The sequence below is a fragment of the Coregonus lavaretus genome, assembly GCF_964263955.1.
Source record: "Coregonus lavaretus genome assembly, chromosome: 28".
In the NCBI taxonomy this organism is placed as follows: domain Eukaryota; kingdom Metazoa; phylum Chordata; class Actinopteri; order Salmoniformes; family Salmonidae; genus Coregonus; species Coregonus lavaretus.
The window spans coordinates 31,913,658-31,930,877 of record NC_140015.1 but is presented as its reverse complement, the minus strand read 5'-3'; the positions used below and the strand labels follow the sequence as shown (position 1 = coordinate 31,930,877).

At 44.2% G+C, this 17,220-nt stretch overlaps 1 protein-coding gene across 1 annotated transcript in view; it reads left to right on the top strand.

Moving 5' to 3' along the window:
* Positions 1-3,061: 3,061 nt before the first annotated feature.
* LOC311103432 (Na(+)/H(+) exchange regulatory cofactor NHE-RF2-like) overlaps positions 3,062-17,220 on the top strand; it is a 63,679-nt gene continuing 49,520 nt past the window's right edge. The window contains exons 1-2 of the mRNA XM_084144998.1: positions 3,062-3,843; positions 5,584-5,880. Coding sequence (XP_084001124.1) covers positions 3,637-3,843; positions 5,584-5,880 — 504 coding nt within the window. The 5' untranslated portion in view covers positions 3,062-3,636. The remainder of the gene's footprint in view (positions 3,844-5,583; positions 5,881-17,220) is intronic.

The following is a 17,220-nucleotide window of genomic DNA, read 5'->3' as shown; positions in this document are numbered from 1 at the left end:
GTGTTCTGGTGGATCTGCTAATGGAATTGAGTAATGCGTTCCATGTAGATTTCCGTCGCTGGCCTGAGTGGAAATTGCCTGGAAATTGCTATTTTATTGGAAAGGTCTGCCGGAACGATGCTCTGGGTGTAATGGTTTATTGTGTTCCAATGGCCAGCACAAGGATTGACATAAAGTGGATTTGATTTGTGTGCCCATTTTAGACTGGGACATCTATTATGGTTAATGTAGGAAGAGGGATGAGGTGCCAAACTGGGACTGGAAAGTGGTAATTTCCTGTTTAGTGAATAATTCAATTTGAGAAAAAGGTGGATAAACCAATTAGTTAGTGAGTTAGTCAGTTAGTTAATTTGTTAGTTAGTTTGTTACTTAGTTTGTTACTTAGTTAGCTAGTTATAACTGATTTATATCAACTTTATACCAACTATAAACACAGTGTATATGCTGTATGCCATGTATGCATACCTTCAAGTCCACATGGACTAGTGCAGTACACAGGGAAAAGGGTGCTATTTGGGCCAGGCCTTTAGAATCATTATCTCATATGCAGCCAGTAGATCCAGAGAAGGGCAGAGACAACCATCATTACATTTCACTTCACAACTTTCTGCTACTTACAACTTTACACTGACAGCACTATTCCCGTCATTGAGGTTTTGTCTTGTTTGCTTAAAACTTTGATTCACCCCTCCTTACTCCCTCTCTCCTCTTCCTTCCTCTCTCTCTCCCTTATCCACCTCCAGGACTGCAAATGAAGCACAATAACTAACGACAGAGAATAATAGATGAGTGGAGGAGTGAGAAAATGAGAGGGCGAGAGAGTCAACTCAATGCATCGCCGAAAGGCCTGTTTCTCTCCCCTCTTTCTTTCTTTCTTTCTTTCTTTCGTTCTTACTTTCTTTTTCTCTCGCTCGCTCTATCTTTTTTGAGGAGCTGAAAAGATTAAGAGAAAGTAAATGGGGCTCAGATTGAAATTTAAAATGATTGATGGAGAGAGAGAAAAAGAGAGACAGAGAGATACAGAGAGAGAGAAAGAGAGAGAGAGAGGGAGAGAGAGAAAGAGAAAGAGAGAGAGAGAAGAGTAGGAGAAGAGTAGAGGAGGAGTGACATAGAGCCACTTATACTGTAGAGCCTGGATGGATGGATGGATGGATGGATGGATGGATGGATGGATGGATGGATGGATGGATGGATGGATGGATGGATGGATGGATGGATGGATGGATGGATGGTTGGATGGATTGTGTTCTTTCTGTCACAGTGTGCGTCTGCAGAAAGTGATCTGGTTCCCTGACTGACGTACAGCTCCTCCAAGACGAGACACTAATATCCTGGGATGACACTAAAGACAACACTACTTCTCCTCAGTTTCTCTCTGTTGTTGTGTTTAATCCACGGTTTGAAAAGTATGAGAAATAGCGCTGTCTGCAAGTTCCAAAGAGACAACAACGTAAGAATATACTGTAAATACAGTATGTGAATATACTGTATCAGCATTATTTCCCCAATGGAGAGAAGTGTTTTGTTTTTTATCCTCGACGGTTGTTAACTGCATTGTATCCACATTTTGTGGTTTTATTGCGTTTTTGAATTGTCAAATAAAACAAAATAAAACAAAAGATAGTAGGCTAAATATAAATAGAATCGCTAGAACCGGCATCCCCATTCAAGTCAATGAGACATAATGGGTGGACTGGCCATAGAAATAGAGTGCCTAGTTCTATTTCTTGATAATGTATCATACCTGTACTGTTGGGCAACATACAGTGCATGTACAGTCTTCGTGGCCTCTGCAAATACATTCCTCTGCTACCACCTGCTGTTTCTATGTATAGACAGCAACAGCAAAATAATATAACAGACTACTGTATTATAACATGAAATTACAACATACCGTTACCGTACATATATAGGCTACTATACCGTATATACAGCATCCTTGACCTTAGTAAAGACGGAGTAGGGTATCAGCTTCCCCTACCCCAATCCTAACCTTAACCATAGTGAGGAAATTTCACCCCAGAGTGGTTAAGACACTCCTCTGCTGCCCCCCTATGTCTTCATGTATTAGTGCTCCTCTCACCAGTTTGACTGTGACAATGCAGGCCAGACAGGCTCCCCCTTCTGTTGCAGTTCAGCTTGTACTACTCAGTGGTGAGTGTCTGATAGCTGCGTTCCAATAACATCTCCTTTCTCCTGAAGTGTACACTTGTTCACTAGTTCCCACAAATCTAAAAGCATTGGATTGGTGAAGGCATTGGCAAGGGAGCTTCCACCATATTTATTATACCAGTCGATTCCTTTCAAAGCAGTGAAGGGAAGTGCACACATTAGGAGGAAGGAGAGACAATTGGGATGGATGCAACCCATGGCCAGAGTTTTTCTTGACCACATGATTCTGGTTCCTACTGATTACAACTGGAAAATTAGGGAGTAGATTAGCTCTTTTGCTCTACCATTGTGGTCACACACAACCTCTGTCCCACAACATGTTCATCCATGTTTGTTTATCCAAGGAAACAACTTGTGATTAATTCCATTGTTGATCTACATGTTTGGGAGAGGTGTCAGAACACACGTCCAAACGCTATGGGAGGTGATGGAGTTAGGCTGGACCACACACACACACACACACACACACACACACACACACACACACACACACACAAAAGGATACTTTTCTCAATTGTCGTACCCTTTTTACATGTATTTCTTAATTTGACCACTTAGTGGCAGTGTTGTAACATGAACGGTATGCGTAATTGTATGCCATACGTAATGGTGCTAGAGGGGTCATGTTGCAAATAAATCGTTATTTACCTCAATTTAATGACAATAAATCATTGTGTTGTCAACATGATAGAATTGAGTCCTTTCCGACAACAACAAAACAACCTCCCAACTATTTTTGGTGAGGTCGCCATTTTGGACACTTGAGACATGCAGCGAGCACACTGATTGGTCGATTACATACGGAGGCCCCGTACCTGGAACCCCATCCCGTGCAAAACTGCAGCATTTTCATAGCATGAGCTTGATTAGGCTACTCAGTGAGAAAGGACCCCTTCTTAGCCCACTCTTCAAGCGCTGCGCTCTGATAATGACAGCCCTAGGCAAAACTGACAGCCCTAGACAAAACGGTTGTTATGGACGGAGGTCGAGAGAGGAGTTAGTTAGTGATTGTTAGTCTTTCCTGGTGCAGCATGTTGCACGGGGGTCTCTCGCTTTATCAGTCCTCAGGATGGGCAGTTGGAGGGATTGAGGACGCTGCGCCGCCAACAACAATAATTCACTCGTTTTTGGAGAGACCAAACGACTAGCAGAGAGCTTGGCGTCGATAATTTAGGCTAATTTCAGGAGGAGTTTGTCTTTATTGCATGTGAAGTTCTATGCTGGAATGTCATTTTTAATACAGAGAGTTTTCTTGTGTTTGGAGCGTTTTCGTGTTTGAAGAACCTGCAGAGCTACTTTTGGAACAAATTACGCATACGAAGAGGATGGTGTTTTACATGTAGAGTGAAAGTTTTACTCTGCGCGCTGTTGGGTCATTATTGTATTACATTTTTGTAGTTTTTTTCTGCTTTGGAAACTATATTCAAGAATAAAACAGTTTTAAAGTTCTGGACTGCAGGGGAAATGGCCAGCGAACTGAAACCACGGCTTTGTATCATGACAAAGAGTGAGAACGGGTACGGGTTTCACCTGCACGGTGAGAAGGGGAAGACCGGCCAGTACATTCGCAAAGTAGAGCCCGCATCGTCAGCGGAAGCGTCGGGGCTGCGCGCGGGGGATCGTGTCATTGAGGTGAACGGGGGAAATGTGGAGAAAGATACGCACCATCAAGTGAGTATAGCACATCACGAACTGTCCAACTCCATCCGATTTTTTCTGTCAGTGGACTACATCGACATGTTTAATATCTTATGAGCCTAGTGTTTCGGTAATGATATTGTCATGGAAATGACAGACAGACAGAGGAGGAAGAGAGAGGAGGACACGGAGGGGTCAACAGAGCTACTGTATCATGCATTGGCATTCAAAAAGTTCAAAACGTTGAAGGAGCACTTGACATTTGATTTGATACTTGAATGTATTCACTGCACCCTTAATATGGTTTTATAAGCTAATTATGCCTATATAAAATAATCATAGTATACAACAATGGACAATACCAAAATAGACCATTACTTTAGCTCCCCTAAAAACAACTCAGCATTTCCCCATGCAGTGGCATAATATAAATCATAACTAAACTCCTAACAACTTTTCCAGGTTAAAATATCCACTTTTTTATGACTAGCCTACTTATTAGCACATTGAAACCATGTAAAGACACAGTGAGTGGTTAACATCGCACTCTAACCAAGTTGTTTAGTCTATAATGTTCTATGGTCTCTGAGAATAAGCAGACAGTCTAGACAGCCTTTCAGAAGTTACTGGAAGACATCACACATCTCCCTATCATCAGCTGCTGAGAGTGCCTGGTCACACACACACACACACACACTCACACTGCTGTGTTGATAGTGATCTGAGTTCTTAGTGAATGGCTGTGTTGTATCTCTGATGGGCAATGTCAGCCTGAAGATGAGACAAACACACATAAAGCAGACATAGCATGCATGAGATTGAAGTGCAGCCAATCTATTCCAGTGAGGTAGAACGTCTGAAATGGCTGTCATCATGTTAGTTGCATGTCAGTGTGTGTCACCTCTGACATTGTGACCCAGGATGAGCCATATAGGAAGCCCTGCACTGTAAGTGTGTAACACTTTGGTTCGGTGAGCCACACTCGCATGATGAGGAACCTTGCCTGAGACCTTGTCTGATACATTTACATTTTAGTCATTTAGCAGACGCTCTTATCATATATTTTTCATACCTTTAGTTAAGACCTAATACTTATAGACTTTAGCTCAGTGGACTAACACAGTCTTGTGGCGCCCATGCAGGAGACCTGGGATCAAAATCTGGTTAGTCACGTGTACTCCACTGGGTCTGCAATCTGGACCTCATAACCAACTGTCTATAAATCACCAGAGTTCCAGACGTCCTCGTTGTGTTTACATCCCAAACCCCGCCTTCCTTCCTCCCTTACCCCATGCCACTCAGCAGTAAGTAATGAACGGCAGAGACAGACGTCTAATGGGACGTCTGGGACAAGGGAGTCCCACTTTAGACACTACAACAAAGAGGCTGACTTGATGTAGGGCCCAGATACTGTAGAGAGTGTTGGTGTTTCTGTCTCATATCACATCCTATTCCCTGTAGTGCAATACTTCATTGTTATGTCAATAATCATGTTATTACTCTCATTCTCTTTCATCTTTCTCTCCCTGTCTTACCCTTTCATCCTCTCCTCTATTCAATTAAATTCTAAGGGCTTTATTGGCATGGGAAACATATGTTTACATTGCCAAAGCAAGTGAAATAGATAATAAACAAAAGTGAATTAAACAATAAAAAATGAACAGTAAACATTACACTCACAAGTTTCAAAGGAATAGACACATTTCAAATGTCATATTATGGCTATGTACAGTGTTATAATGATGTGCGATAATGATCTCCCCCTCCCCCCAGGTGGTACAGAGGATCAAGGCGGTGGAGCAGGAGACCAGGCTGCTGGTGGTGGACCGGGAGACAGATGAGTACCTCCGCAGCCTGCGCCTCGTCTGCACCGAGGAGATGGCTGTCCGCCTGGGGGGACCCACCTCTGTGTCCCCCGCCTCACCCCCAGCCTCACCGCCTCCCTCCTCGCCCCCGGCCTCCTTGCCCGCCGCCAAGAGAGAGAACGGGTCCGTGTCCAAGCTGCCCGCCACCCTGACTAGAGAGGTGCCCAAGCCCACGCGAAGGTCTCCGTCGCGGGCCGCCAAGAAGGTGCGTACCCCCTCGGTTGAGACTCAATGGTTTTTACACTGTAGGGGTGTTGTGGTGGTGGGTTAGTGCTGGGCTGGAACAAAAGCATCCACGTGTACAAACACACACCAGAGACCCCCAGCTGACATAGATACATGATTTTTACACTAGAGTAGGGCTGTGTTCTTGTCTTAGTGCAGGGCTGGAACAAAATCCTGCACTCACATCTGCACATCAGATATGGGCTGAAGGCTCCTGGATCAGGGAATGGTATTTCGGGGATTATGGTTGAAAGTAGGGAATGTTCAAGGGTACATAGTTAGGCCATTGAATTCCTTATGGAATTGCACGCTTCCAATCTCTTCCAAACTCTTCTGTCCTGCACCATTCCTTCAAGGTGTTGCTATGTCAACCCCACTTTCTTCATGTCTTGTTCTGCCACACCTCCAGGTGTTCTTGGGTCTTCCTCTCTTGCTTTCACCCTGTGGGTTCCAGGTAAGATCGAGTTCAAGGTTAGCTCAAGGGTCCTAACCCAAAATGCTATCTGTTAAATAAACACTACCATGCTGTCACAGTGTGCTGGTATTGTAATGTGGGTCAGCATTCTCTCGCTGTAGCAGCCAGAGAAGCCTATATGTAACATTTGATTGCCTTTAGTCATAGATCTAGGATCAGCTTATCTTCCCGAAATCATAACATTTTACATTTATTTTTTAGTCATTTAGCAGACGCTCTTATCCAGAGCGACTTACAGTTAGTGAATACATATTTTTTATTTATTTTTTATACTGGCCCCCCGTGGGAATCAAACCCACAACCCTGGCGTTGCAAACACCATGCTCTATCAACTGAGCTACATCCCTGCCGGCCATTCCCTCCCCTCCCCTGGACCAATTGTGCGCCGCCCATGAGTCTCCCGGTCGCGGCCGGCTGTGACAGAGCCTGGATTCGAACCAGGATCTCTAGTGGCACAGTTAGCACTGCGATGCAGTGCCTTAGACCACTGCGCCACTCAGGAGCTAACCTCCACTATTAGGGGGGAGACATAAAAATTGACCTTAGATCAGTGTCTAAGGTTGACTCCGTCCTATGCCCGCTGAGATCTGATTACCTGGGTCTTGTTTTTCGAGCTGGCTGACTGAGATCCAACCTGATCTGATGGCCTAGATTAGATTAGACCTGTCCTCTGTTTGAGGCGAGTCCAAGACCTGTCAACACACAGTAGTAACAATGTGTTTGTGGTGTGTGTGTGTGTGTGTGTGTGTGTGTGTGTGTGTGTGTGTGTGTGTGTGTGTGTGTGTGTGTGTGTGTGTGTGTGTGTGTGTGTGTGTGTCGGATGGCAGGATTGGTACTCAAAAGTCAAGGGTCATTACATCACTGTGGTTAGGATTCTGACCTAATGGACAATGCAGCAATTCTCCCTGTGCTTGCCAAGTACAGTGGGGAAAAAAAGTATTTAGTCAGCCACCAATTGTGCATGTTCTCCCACTTAAAAAGATGAGAGAGGCCTGTAATTTTCATCATAGGTAGACGTCAACTATTACAGACAAAATGAGAAAAAAATATCCAGAAAATCACATTGTAGGATTTTTAATGAATTTATTTGCAAATTATGGTGGAAAATAAGTATTTGGTCACCTACAAACAAGCAAGATTTATGGCTCTCACAGACCTGTAACTTCTTCTTTAAGAGGCTCCTCTGTCCTCCACTCGTTACCTGTATTAATGACACCTGTTTGAACTTGTTATCAGTATAAAAGACACCTGTCCACAACCTCAAACAGTCACACTCCAAACTCCACTATGGCCAAGACCAAAGAGCTGTCAAAGGACACCAGAAACAAAATTGTAGACCTGCACCAGGCTGGGAAGACTGAATCTGCAATAGGTAAGCAGCTTGGTTTGAAGAAATCAACTGTGGGAGCAATTATTAGGAAATGGAAGACATACAAGACCACTGATAATCTCCCTCGATCTGGGGCTCCACGCAAGATCTCACCCCGTGGGGTCAAAATGATCACAAGAACGGTGAGCAAAAATCCCAGAACCACACGGGGGGACCTAGTGAATGACCTGCAGAGAGCTGGGACCAAAGTAACAAAGCCTACCATCAGTAACACACTACGCCGCCAGGTACTCAAATCCTGCAGTGCCAGACGTGTCCCCCTGCTTAAGCCAGTGCATGTCCAGGCCCGTCTGAAGTTTGCTAGAGTGCATTTGGAAGAAGAGGATTGTGAGAATGTCATATGGTCAGATGAAACCAAAATATAACTTTTTGGTAAAAACTCAACTCGTCGTGTTTGGAGGACAAAGAATGCTGAGTTGCATCCAAAGAACACCATACCTACTGTGAAGCATGGGGGTGGAAACATCATGCTTTGGGGCTGTTTTTCTGCAAAGGGACCAGGACGACTGATCCGTGTAAAGGAAAGAATGAATGGGGCCATGTATCATGAGATTTTGAGTGAAAACCTCCTTCCATCAGCAAGGGCATTGAAGATGAAACGTGGCTGGGTCTTTCAGCATGACAATGATCCCAAACACACCGCCCGGGCAACGAAGGAGTGGCTTCGTAAGAAGCATTTCAAGGTCCTGGAGTGGCCTAGCCAGTCTCCAGATCTCAACCCCATAGAAAATCTTTGGAGGGAGTTGAAAGTCCGTGTTGCCCAGCGACAGCCCCAAAACATCACTGCTCTAGAGGAGATCTGCATGGAGGAATGGGCCAAAATACCAGCAACAGTATGTGAAAACCTTGTGAAGACTTACAGAAAACGTTTGACCTGTGTCATTGCCAACAAAGGGTATATAACAAAGTATTGAGAAACTTTTGTTATTGACCAAATACTTATTTTCCACCATAATTTGCAAATAAATTCATAAAAAATCCTACAATGTGATTTTCTGGAAAAAAAATTATCATATTGTCTGTCATAGTTGACGTGTACCTATGATGAAAATTACAGGCCTCTCTAATCTTTTTAAGTGGGAGAACTTGCACAATTGGTGGCTGACTAAATACTTTTTTCCACCACTGTACCTAAGTGACATCATGTGGCTGTAGAAACGACTCTCCACACAGTATTACAGTAGACCTCAGAGTAAGTGCTGATCTAGGTTTTAGATCATAGTGAATAAGATGGATGGACGGGGGACCTGATCCTAGATCAACACTCCTACTCTGTAACGCTTTATGAATAGGGACCCTTGGGTGTACATTTTCTGGTGAATGGTTGTATGTGCAGATGTCTGAAATATGATAGCCCTTGGTTGTAAACAGTTTGTTTTCTGAAATCTAGTTCAAGTATTGCATGTTGATTTGGAAAACCGGATACATTTCCGTTGGGTCCCTGTCTTCCTGACAATCTACTCTGCTTTTGTTTTACATCTGCCCTATCTGCAAGATGAGGCTTCTCTGCTTCTGTTTCATGCATTAAACAGAACATGTGTTTTCACTTACGCTCGTCTTGCCAATTGGTGCACGATGCAGAACTCTTATTTCTACATAAGCACTGACAAGGCCAATCAGTGTGTGTGGGTGTGTGTGTGCGTGTGTGTGGTGTGTGTGTGTGTGCAATGTGTGTGTTTAGCCTTTGCTCAGCTGCGATCGCTTTGTGAGCCGTGGAGAGAAATCCCAGCCAGAAGGCCTAGCTAAGCTCAGGAAATGTCTCTCTCTCTCTCTCTCTCTCGCTCTCTCTCTCTCTCTCTCTCTCGCTCTCTCTCTCTCTCTCTCTCTCTCTTTCTCTCTCCTCGCTCTCTCCTTCTCTCCCCCACACACACACCCCTCCCTCTCTCTCTCAATCTCTCTCACCCCATGCTTGCCTGAAGAGAACATAAAATACACAGAGACCCCAGAAACAAATCCTTTCCAAGCGGAGGAGAGGAGAGGAGGTTTATAAAGACCTTCAGGAGCTGCATGCCAAAAGGCATCCCAAACTAAAAGCAAAAGGATTTGAAAGACAAAGCCTGGAGTTTGGAATGGCTCAAACTCTAAAGCCTCATGTTGGAAGCATCCTTCCAACGGAAGTTTCAACTGTCATTCAGTTTACAGTAAAATACAAACAAAGGAAAAGTAATACAAACAAAGGGAAAGTAACACTGTGGTCAAGACTTACAGTAAGAGTTCAACCAGGCAAGGAGAAGTGTCCAGGATGTTACCCAGTAGAGACAGTTCAAACTGGGGGGGGGGACTGGGTGTTTGGATGAATGAATGAATGAACAAATGAACAAACCCATGAAGTAGTCATCCATCCATCCTTCCATCCATCCATCCTTCCATCCATCCATCCATCCATCCATCCTTCCATCCATCCATCCATCCATCCATCCATCCATCCATCCATCCATCCATCCATCCATCCATCCATCCATCCATCCTTCCATCCTTCCATCCTAACCCCCAGTCAGAGTGCTGATGTCCAGCCCAGATGGGTGACCGTCAGGCTGACATTTCATCTTCCATTTAGTGGCACATTCCTCTGGCTCTCTGTCATCAACATCCCGTACTGTAACACACGTTTCCCAAACTCGGTCTTGGGGACCCCAAAGGGTGCACGTTTTGGTTTTTACCCTAGCACTAGGGGACCCCAAAGGGTGCACGTTTTGGTTTTTACCCTAGCACTAGGGGACCCCAAAGGGTGCACGTTTTGGTTTTTACCCTAGCACTAGGGGACCCCAAAGGGTGCACGTTTTGGTTTTTACCCTAGCACTAGGGGACCCCAAAGGGTGCACGTTTTGGTTTTTACCCTAGCACTACACAGCTGATTCAAATAATCAAAGCTTGATGATGAGTTGATTATTTGAATCAGCTGTGTTGTGCTAGGGCAAAATACAAAATGTGCACGCTTTGGGGTCCCCAGGACCGAGTTTGGGAAACCCTGCGACAACAGCCAGTCAGTGGGTCAGCGTAGGGTAGTGTGGAAGTCTGGAGGACACACACACACACACACACACACACGGAGGACTAGGATCCTGCAGCTGGACATGCCTATGGTAATGTGTAACAAGCTGTGGGTGGACGAGGAGGGGATATTTCCTGTTTCATCACAAAGGGATCAAAGTGTGTGTTTGTGTGTGATATGTGCATGTGTGCGTGTGTGTCCACTCTAATCCACAGAGCTAAAATAATGTATTTATTTGTTGATATAGTATAGCTGGTGGCCAGGACTCATTATAAAATAATAAGGGGACAGTATCCGGTCTTCAGCCTTTAGCTGACCCCAATGCCTGTACTCTGTCAGTGTCCCAACTGAGAATCCATCTTTTATAAGAGATGGATTTCAGTCTAGATATGCAATATTAAACATGGACCATGCATCTGTAACTTCCATTGCAGACAGAGAGTGGGGGGTGGGGGGGGGTTACGACTGGGACATCCCTCCTAGTTGTCAGCACCAGCCGTCTGTCTCACACCCTGTCTCCCACACACGTCTGTTTTACCACCTTGGCCTCCGCTGTGGCCCGTAAAACAGACTTATAAATGTCTGACCAGATGGATGGAGGGGGGAACAGGCAAGGAGGGAGGGAGGGTCTCTGTAGCAGGGCAGCAGGGTAGTTGCTCAGTCTTTCACAGGATGGCTACTTAACCACAAAGCAGTTATGATCAGTTTTATATGTTACTTTTTTGGCTTAGTCTACCCAGTTATCTAGAACACTAATGATAGGTGGATAATATAATAGATAAGATATAATAATACATAATAATATAATAATAATATAATATTGAACAGTATTGAACAGTTAGCCAGTTAGTTGAAACAGCGTATCCACTACTTTCAGTCTTCACTGCAGCTCATTCTTGTAAGGTGTCTCTTGTGGTCCTCTGTAGCTCAGCTGGTAGAGCACGGCGCTTGTAACGCCAAGGTAGTGGGTTCGATCCCCGGGACCACCCATACACAAAAAAAATGTATGCACGCATGACTGTAAGTCGCTTTGGATAAAAGCGTCTGCTAAATGGCATATTATTATTATAAGAGGTTAGAATATCAAATGGCCATCTCAGTGAAGTAGGTAGATCACCACTGAGGTTAGTAGGCTACACCAGAGGAGGTCAGGAGTCAGTCCACAGAAATCAGAGGCGCGGGAGATGGAGAGATGGGATCTCTCTTTTCCTCTCCTGTGTATGCAGTGAGCCCAGGTTGCTACAGTAAGTGTGGTCAGGGCAGCCAGACTCCTAGGGTTACCTTGAATTCCAGGACTTCCTGGGGGGGGGGGGGCTGAGGGATTAGGCTCCAGACTGCAGCCCAGTCTGTTCTGGGGCTGGGGAGTAGTGCAGGCAGGGCCTCTACAGAACTCCACAGACCCTCTGTCACCAACCTTAATCACTAACACATTGACCTAATGTGTGTGTGTGTTCATGCGTTCACACATGCGTGTGTGTGTGTGTGTCTGCATATGTGCATGTGTGCATTACTGCCTGCGTCAGTGGGTGTATGCCTGCTTGTCTGTATGTCCACGTGCCACCTTTTGCATTAGTGCATCAGTGCGTAGGTGTGTGTGTGTGTAGAAGTTATACGATACTCACTGGGTTTGTTCTGGGTTTTATGGCCCTTCAGCTTCTGGTTTCCTTTTCCCTGCATTCCTCTACTATTTACTCTCCTGTAGATTTGTGAGACAGCTAAGCGAGTCCAGAAGAAGAGATTAACTCAGAACCAACTGATTTCAGGCTGTACTGACTGTGTGACTGTAGCTGTATTGACTGTGTGACTGTAGCTGTACTGACTGTGTGACTGTAGCTGTACTGACTGTGTGACTGTAGCTGTACTGACTGTGTGACTGTAGCTGTACTGACTGTGTGACTGTAGCTGTACTGACTGTGTGACTGTAGCTGTACTGACTGTGTGACTGTAGCTGTACTGACTGTGTGACTGTAGCTGTACTGACTGGGTGACTGTAGCTGTACTGACTGTGTGACTGTAGCTGTACTGACTGTGTGACTGTAGCTGTACTGACTGTGTGACTGTAGCTGTACTGACACTGTGACTGTAGCTGTACTGACTGTGTGACTGTAGCTGTACTGACTGTGTGACTGTAGTTGTACTGACTCTGTGACTGTAGCTGTACTGACTGTGTGACTGTAGCTGTACTGACTGTGTGACTGTAGCTGTACTGACTGTGTGACTGTAGCTGTACTGACTGTGTGACTGTAGCTGTACTGACTGTGTGACTGTAGCTGTACTGACTGTGTGACTGTAGCTGTACTGACTGTGTGACTGTAGCTGTACTGACTGTGTGACTGTAGCTGTACTGACTGTGTGACTGTAGCACCGGGAATGCAAGAGAAAATGATGTACCTTGTACAGTGAATGGTTGACTTGATACTGTAGAAAGAGAGGGAGAGACTGGGGAGAGAGATAGCTAGAGAGAGGAGAGAGGGAGAGAGAGAGAGAGAGAGAGAGAGAGAGAGAGAGAGAGAGAGAGAGAGAGAGAGAGAGAGAGAGAGAGAGAGAGAGAGAGAGAGAGAGAGAGAGAGAGAGAGAGAGATGATATGACATTTGAAATGTCTTTATTCTTTTGGAACTTTTGTGAGTATAATGTTTACTGTTAATTTTTTGTATTGTTTATTTCACTTTTGTTTATTATCTATTTCACTTGCTTTGGCAATGTAAACATATGTTTCCCATGCCAAAAAAGCCCCTTACATTGAAATTGAATTGAGAGAGTAGTGAGAAAGAGAGAGATAAAGAGAGCTAGAGAGAGAGAGAGAGAGCTAGAGAGAGAAGAGAGAGACAGACATATGGTTGTGATATTATGTACAAATGTAAATAGTGGTGGATATCAAACCCAAAACAGGAAGGAGAACATTTTCTAATTTTCTTCCTTTTTGTAGTCAGCCATAACAGTAAAGTTAAACAGTAATGTGAGTCGTGTCCAGCTTTTTAAAAAGTATTATTTAACGACTCTAATAGAATCCTACTGAAGACAATGACTGCCGCTGCAGAGGGAGTGTGTTATTTAATGCATATTATAAACTGGGTGGTTCGAGCCCTGAATGCTGATTGGCTGAAAGCCGTGGTACATCAGACCATATACCACGGGTATGACAAAATAGTTATTTTTACTGCTCAAATTACGTTGGTAACCAGTTTATAATAGCAATAAGGCACCTCGGGGGCTTGTGATATATGGCCAATATACCACGGTTAAGGTATGTATCCAGTGCGTAATAACAACCCTTAGCCGTGGTATATTGGCCATATACCACACCTCCTCTGGCCTTATTGCTTAATTAACAGGGGGCGTGGGTATATCTGAAGGCTGCTCTCCACACAAACATACACACATACACACGCACTCACACACGCACACAAAGAGAGAGAAAGAGAGACACACACGTACGCACGCACAAACTGACAGGGGGTCTAGATATTACAGTAGGCTGCTCTGTCTAACCCAGCCAATACTATTTCCTCTGGGTGTATATATAGAGACTGATCTAAAGAGACTCTCCAGGGCCTAACAGCGGCTAACAGCGGCTAACAGCGGCTAACAGCTATCTGAGACATAATCAAAGAAATAGAATACCCCCCCACCACCAAAAACAAAAAAAGACAAAAAAAGAAAGAAATAGAATTCTATAATAATTATATTAATGTAATTCTGTCACTGGGATGGGAGAGGAGACGAGAGAGGAGATTGTGTCATTATCGAATGAAAGAGTTTAGTCTTTTGTTTGCCTCTCTCTCTCTCTCTCTCTCTCTCTCTCTCTCTCTCTCAATTTCAATTTCTCTTCAATTTCAATTTAAGGGCTTTATTGGCATGGGAAACATATGTTTACATTGCCAAAGCAAGTGAAATAGATAAAAATATATTCACACACTTGCCAATAAGCCCTTACCGTTGGATGAATGAGTGGGCTTTAACTTGCCGGTGAAATGGCGAAGGAAATGAAAACCGAACCATGTGGTCATGAGGATGTATCCCTTTACCTCTCCACACAGCTTAGGCAGCAGCTATCACCTTAACACTTACCCAGTCACACAACCCCCCCCCCCACACACCTTCTCCAGAAGAGGCGGGGCTTAGTCTTGTATTGTCACCAGGACCCTGTGATAAAGTGTCAGGTGTCACTTTCTCACAGCATCACACAGAGCAGCCTCAGCCAGACCTACACACACATACACACACACACACACACACACACACACTCACTCACTCACTCACTCACTCATTCACACACAGCCAAACCACTACAGAGACTACTCTTCTCATGCCTCTGTGGAGCCAGGGATGAGAACAGGTGTGTGACATCATGTATGTGGTTGTGTGCGTGCTCATTCACAGTTATATCACCTTACTGTGTGGGCATCAAGCAAAACTATTATGTCACTGTGTGGGGGTTGGCACTACTCATTATGACGTCAGTAGAGTGTGTAGGTGTTGGGGGGGACAAACCTTGTTGACCTCCATGTCTGTGTAGCACACACACACACACACACACGCACACACACATACGCACTCACACACACACACACACACACACACACTAGTGATACGCGGGTTGACTCATAACCCGCAGGCCCCGTTGTTATATCCGCGGGGTGGATGGGTTTAGGGTCATTCAATATTTTGTGGTTGAAGGGCAGGTGGGTGGTGGGTGGTGGGTGGCAGGTGGGTTGAATAAAGAGAAAAACTATACCTTTAAAAAATCCAGAAATGTATCATTCTTGTGCAATTTATATCTATAGGCTACTTTTAGGTTTTTCTTTCATTATTTTCGGCTATCTGGCTTTAGTGCTTTTTTTTTTTTTTTTTTTTTTTTTTTTTGTTATTTAGCAGACGCTCTTATCCAGAGCGACTTACATGAGCAATTAGGGTTAAGTGCCTTGCTCAAGGGCACATCGACAGATTTTTCACCTAGTCGGCTCGGGGATTAGAACCAGCGACCTTTCGGTTACTGGCACAACGCTCTTAACCACTAAGCTACCTGCCGCCCTGTACACGTGCCAAATAGCCTACACACCTATCACCTAATGCTTTAGGGAACGGGCAGAAAAAGTGAAGGTCAATCCACGGAGGCAAAAAGGACATTGTCTAAGTTGAATTCAATAAGACAAAAGCTACGAAAGGAGAGTTGAAAATAAAGAGACGGGAGGGCCAGAAAAGTAATGTTTAGGAAAGATTTGGTGAAGTGGTAAAAGAGGATGATAGCAGTGCCGGCTATGTTATGCGTGAGGATAGTGAGGCACTATACAAATTCGATAGTCACAAGATGGGACTTCAAATAGGCCAATGGCATGTCAAGGGAACTGTAGCCTACTGTTTAGATGGGTTAAATCCTGTGTAGCTCAGTTGGTAGAGCATGGTGTTTGCAACGCCAGGGTTGTGGGTTCGATTCCCACGGGGGCCAGTATGAAAAAGGTATGCACTCACTAACTGTAAGTCGCTCTGGATAAGAGCGTCTGCTAAATGACTAAAATGTAAATGTTAAATAGAAACTGAAATCTGGACACTGACTGTAGGTCTATAACCTCTCACATAGCCTTAATATTATAGTTTTTTTCAATTGCTAACAAGCATCGGTCAATACTAAACTATTCACGCAGTCTGCATTACCAACATGCATCTTGGCCAAACAGTTAATCTCACCTCCAAAATACACTAAAACCACCAAAACACTTCATACATGTCTCAAAATAAGCTTGTTTGACCATAACACTGGCAACAATTCTCACTCAGAAAGCATACATTGTCACTCATAACACAATGACCTAAAAACACTAACAACAGGGAGCATTACATAAATGATGAACTTTCCTCTTTGAAGTTTGAATGATTTTTCACATAAATCAGTATTTCATTATAGAATAAGAATAACACCTTTTCACTTTATGGACTGTACTAAAGTATATGTAACAAGAAGGATTCAGAAATGCAGCAATTTGCTTCATTAGCCTTTATTTTGTCTATATCTTTGCATATAGTACTTTCCTGAAATTCCAGGGCTGCAATATTACAAAAAAAAACATCAACAACATGTATAGTATAATCACTCATACTGGACAGTACTGTGAGGGTTCTAGTTCTCCCTCTCTCCTGCATTTGGCCAAAAGTTCTCATCAACATCACATCTTATTTCCTCTCTGGCGATGCATCTTGGAAAGTATGTTCTGGAATGTCTAATCCAACCCTGGCAGTCTTCAGGAGAAGTGTCTCCACACCCCGCATTCATGGCATCCAGTAAGGACATCTGGTCATGTGGATGGTGGTCATAAACCTTCCACCTCCACGCAGAGAAAAACTCCTCTATGGGGTTTAGGAAGGGGGAGTATGGAGGCAGGAATAGTACTGACGTCCTGGGATGTGCAGCAAACCAGTCTGTGACTGCAGCAGAGTGGTGGAATGCTACATTATCACACACAACAA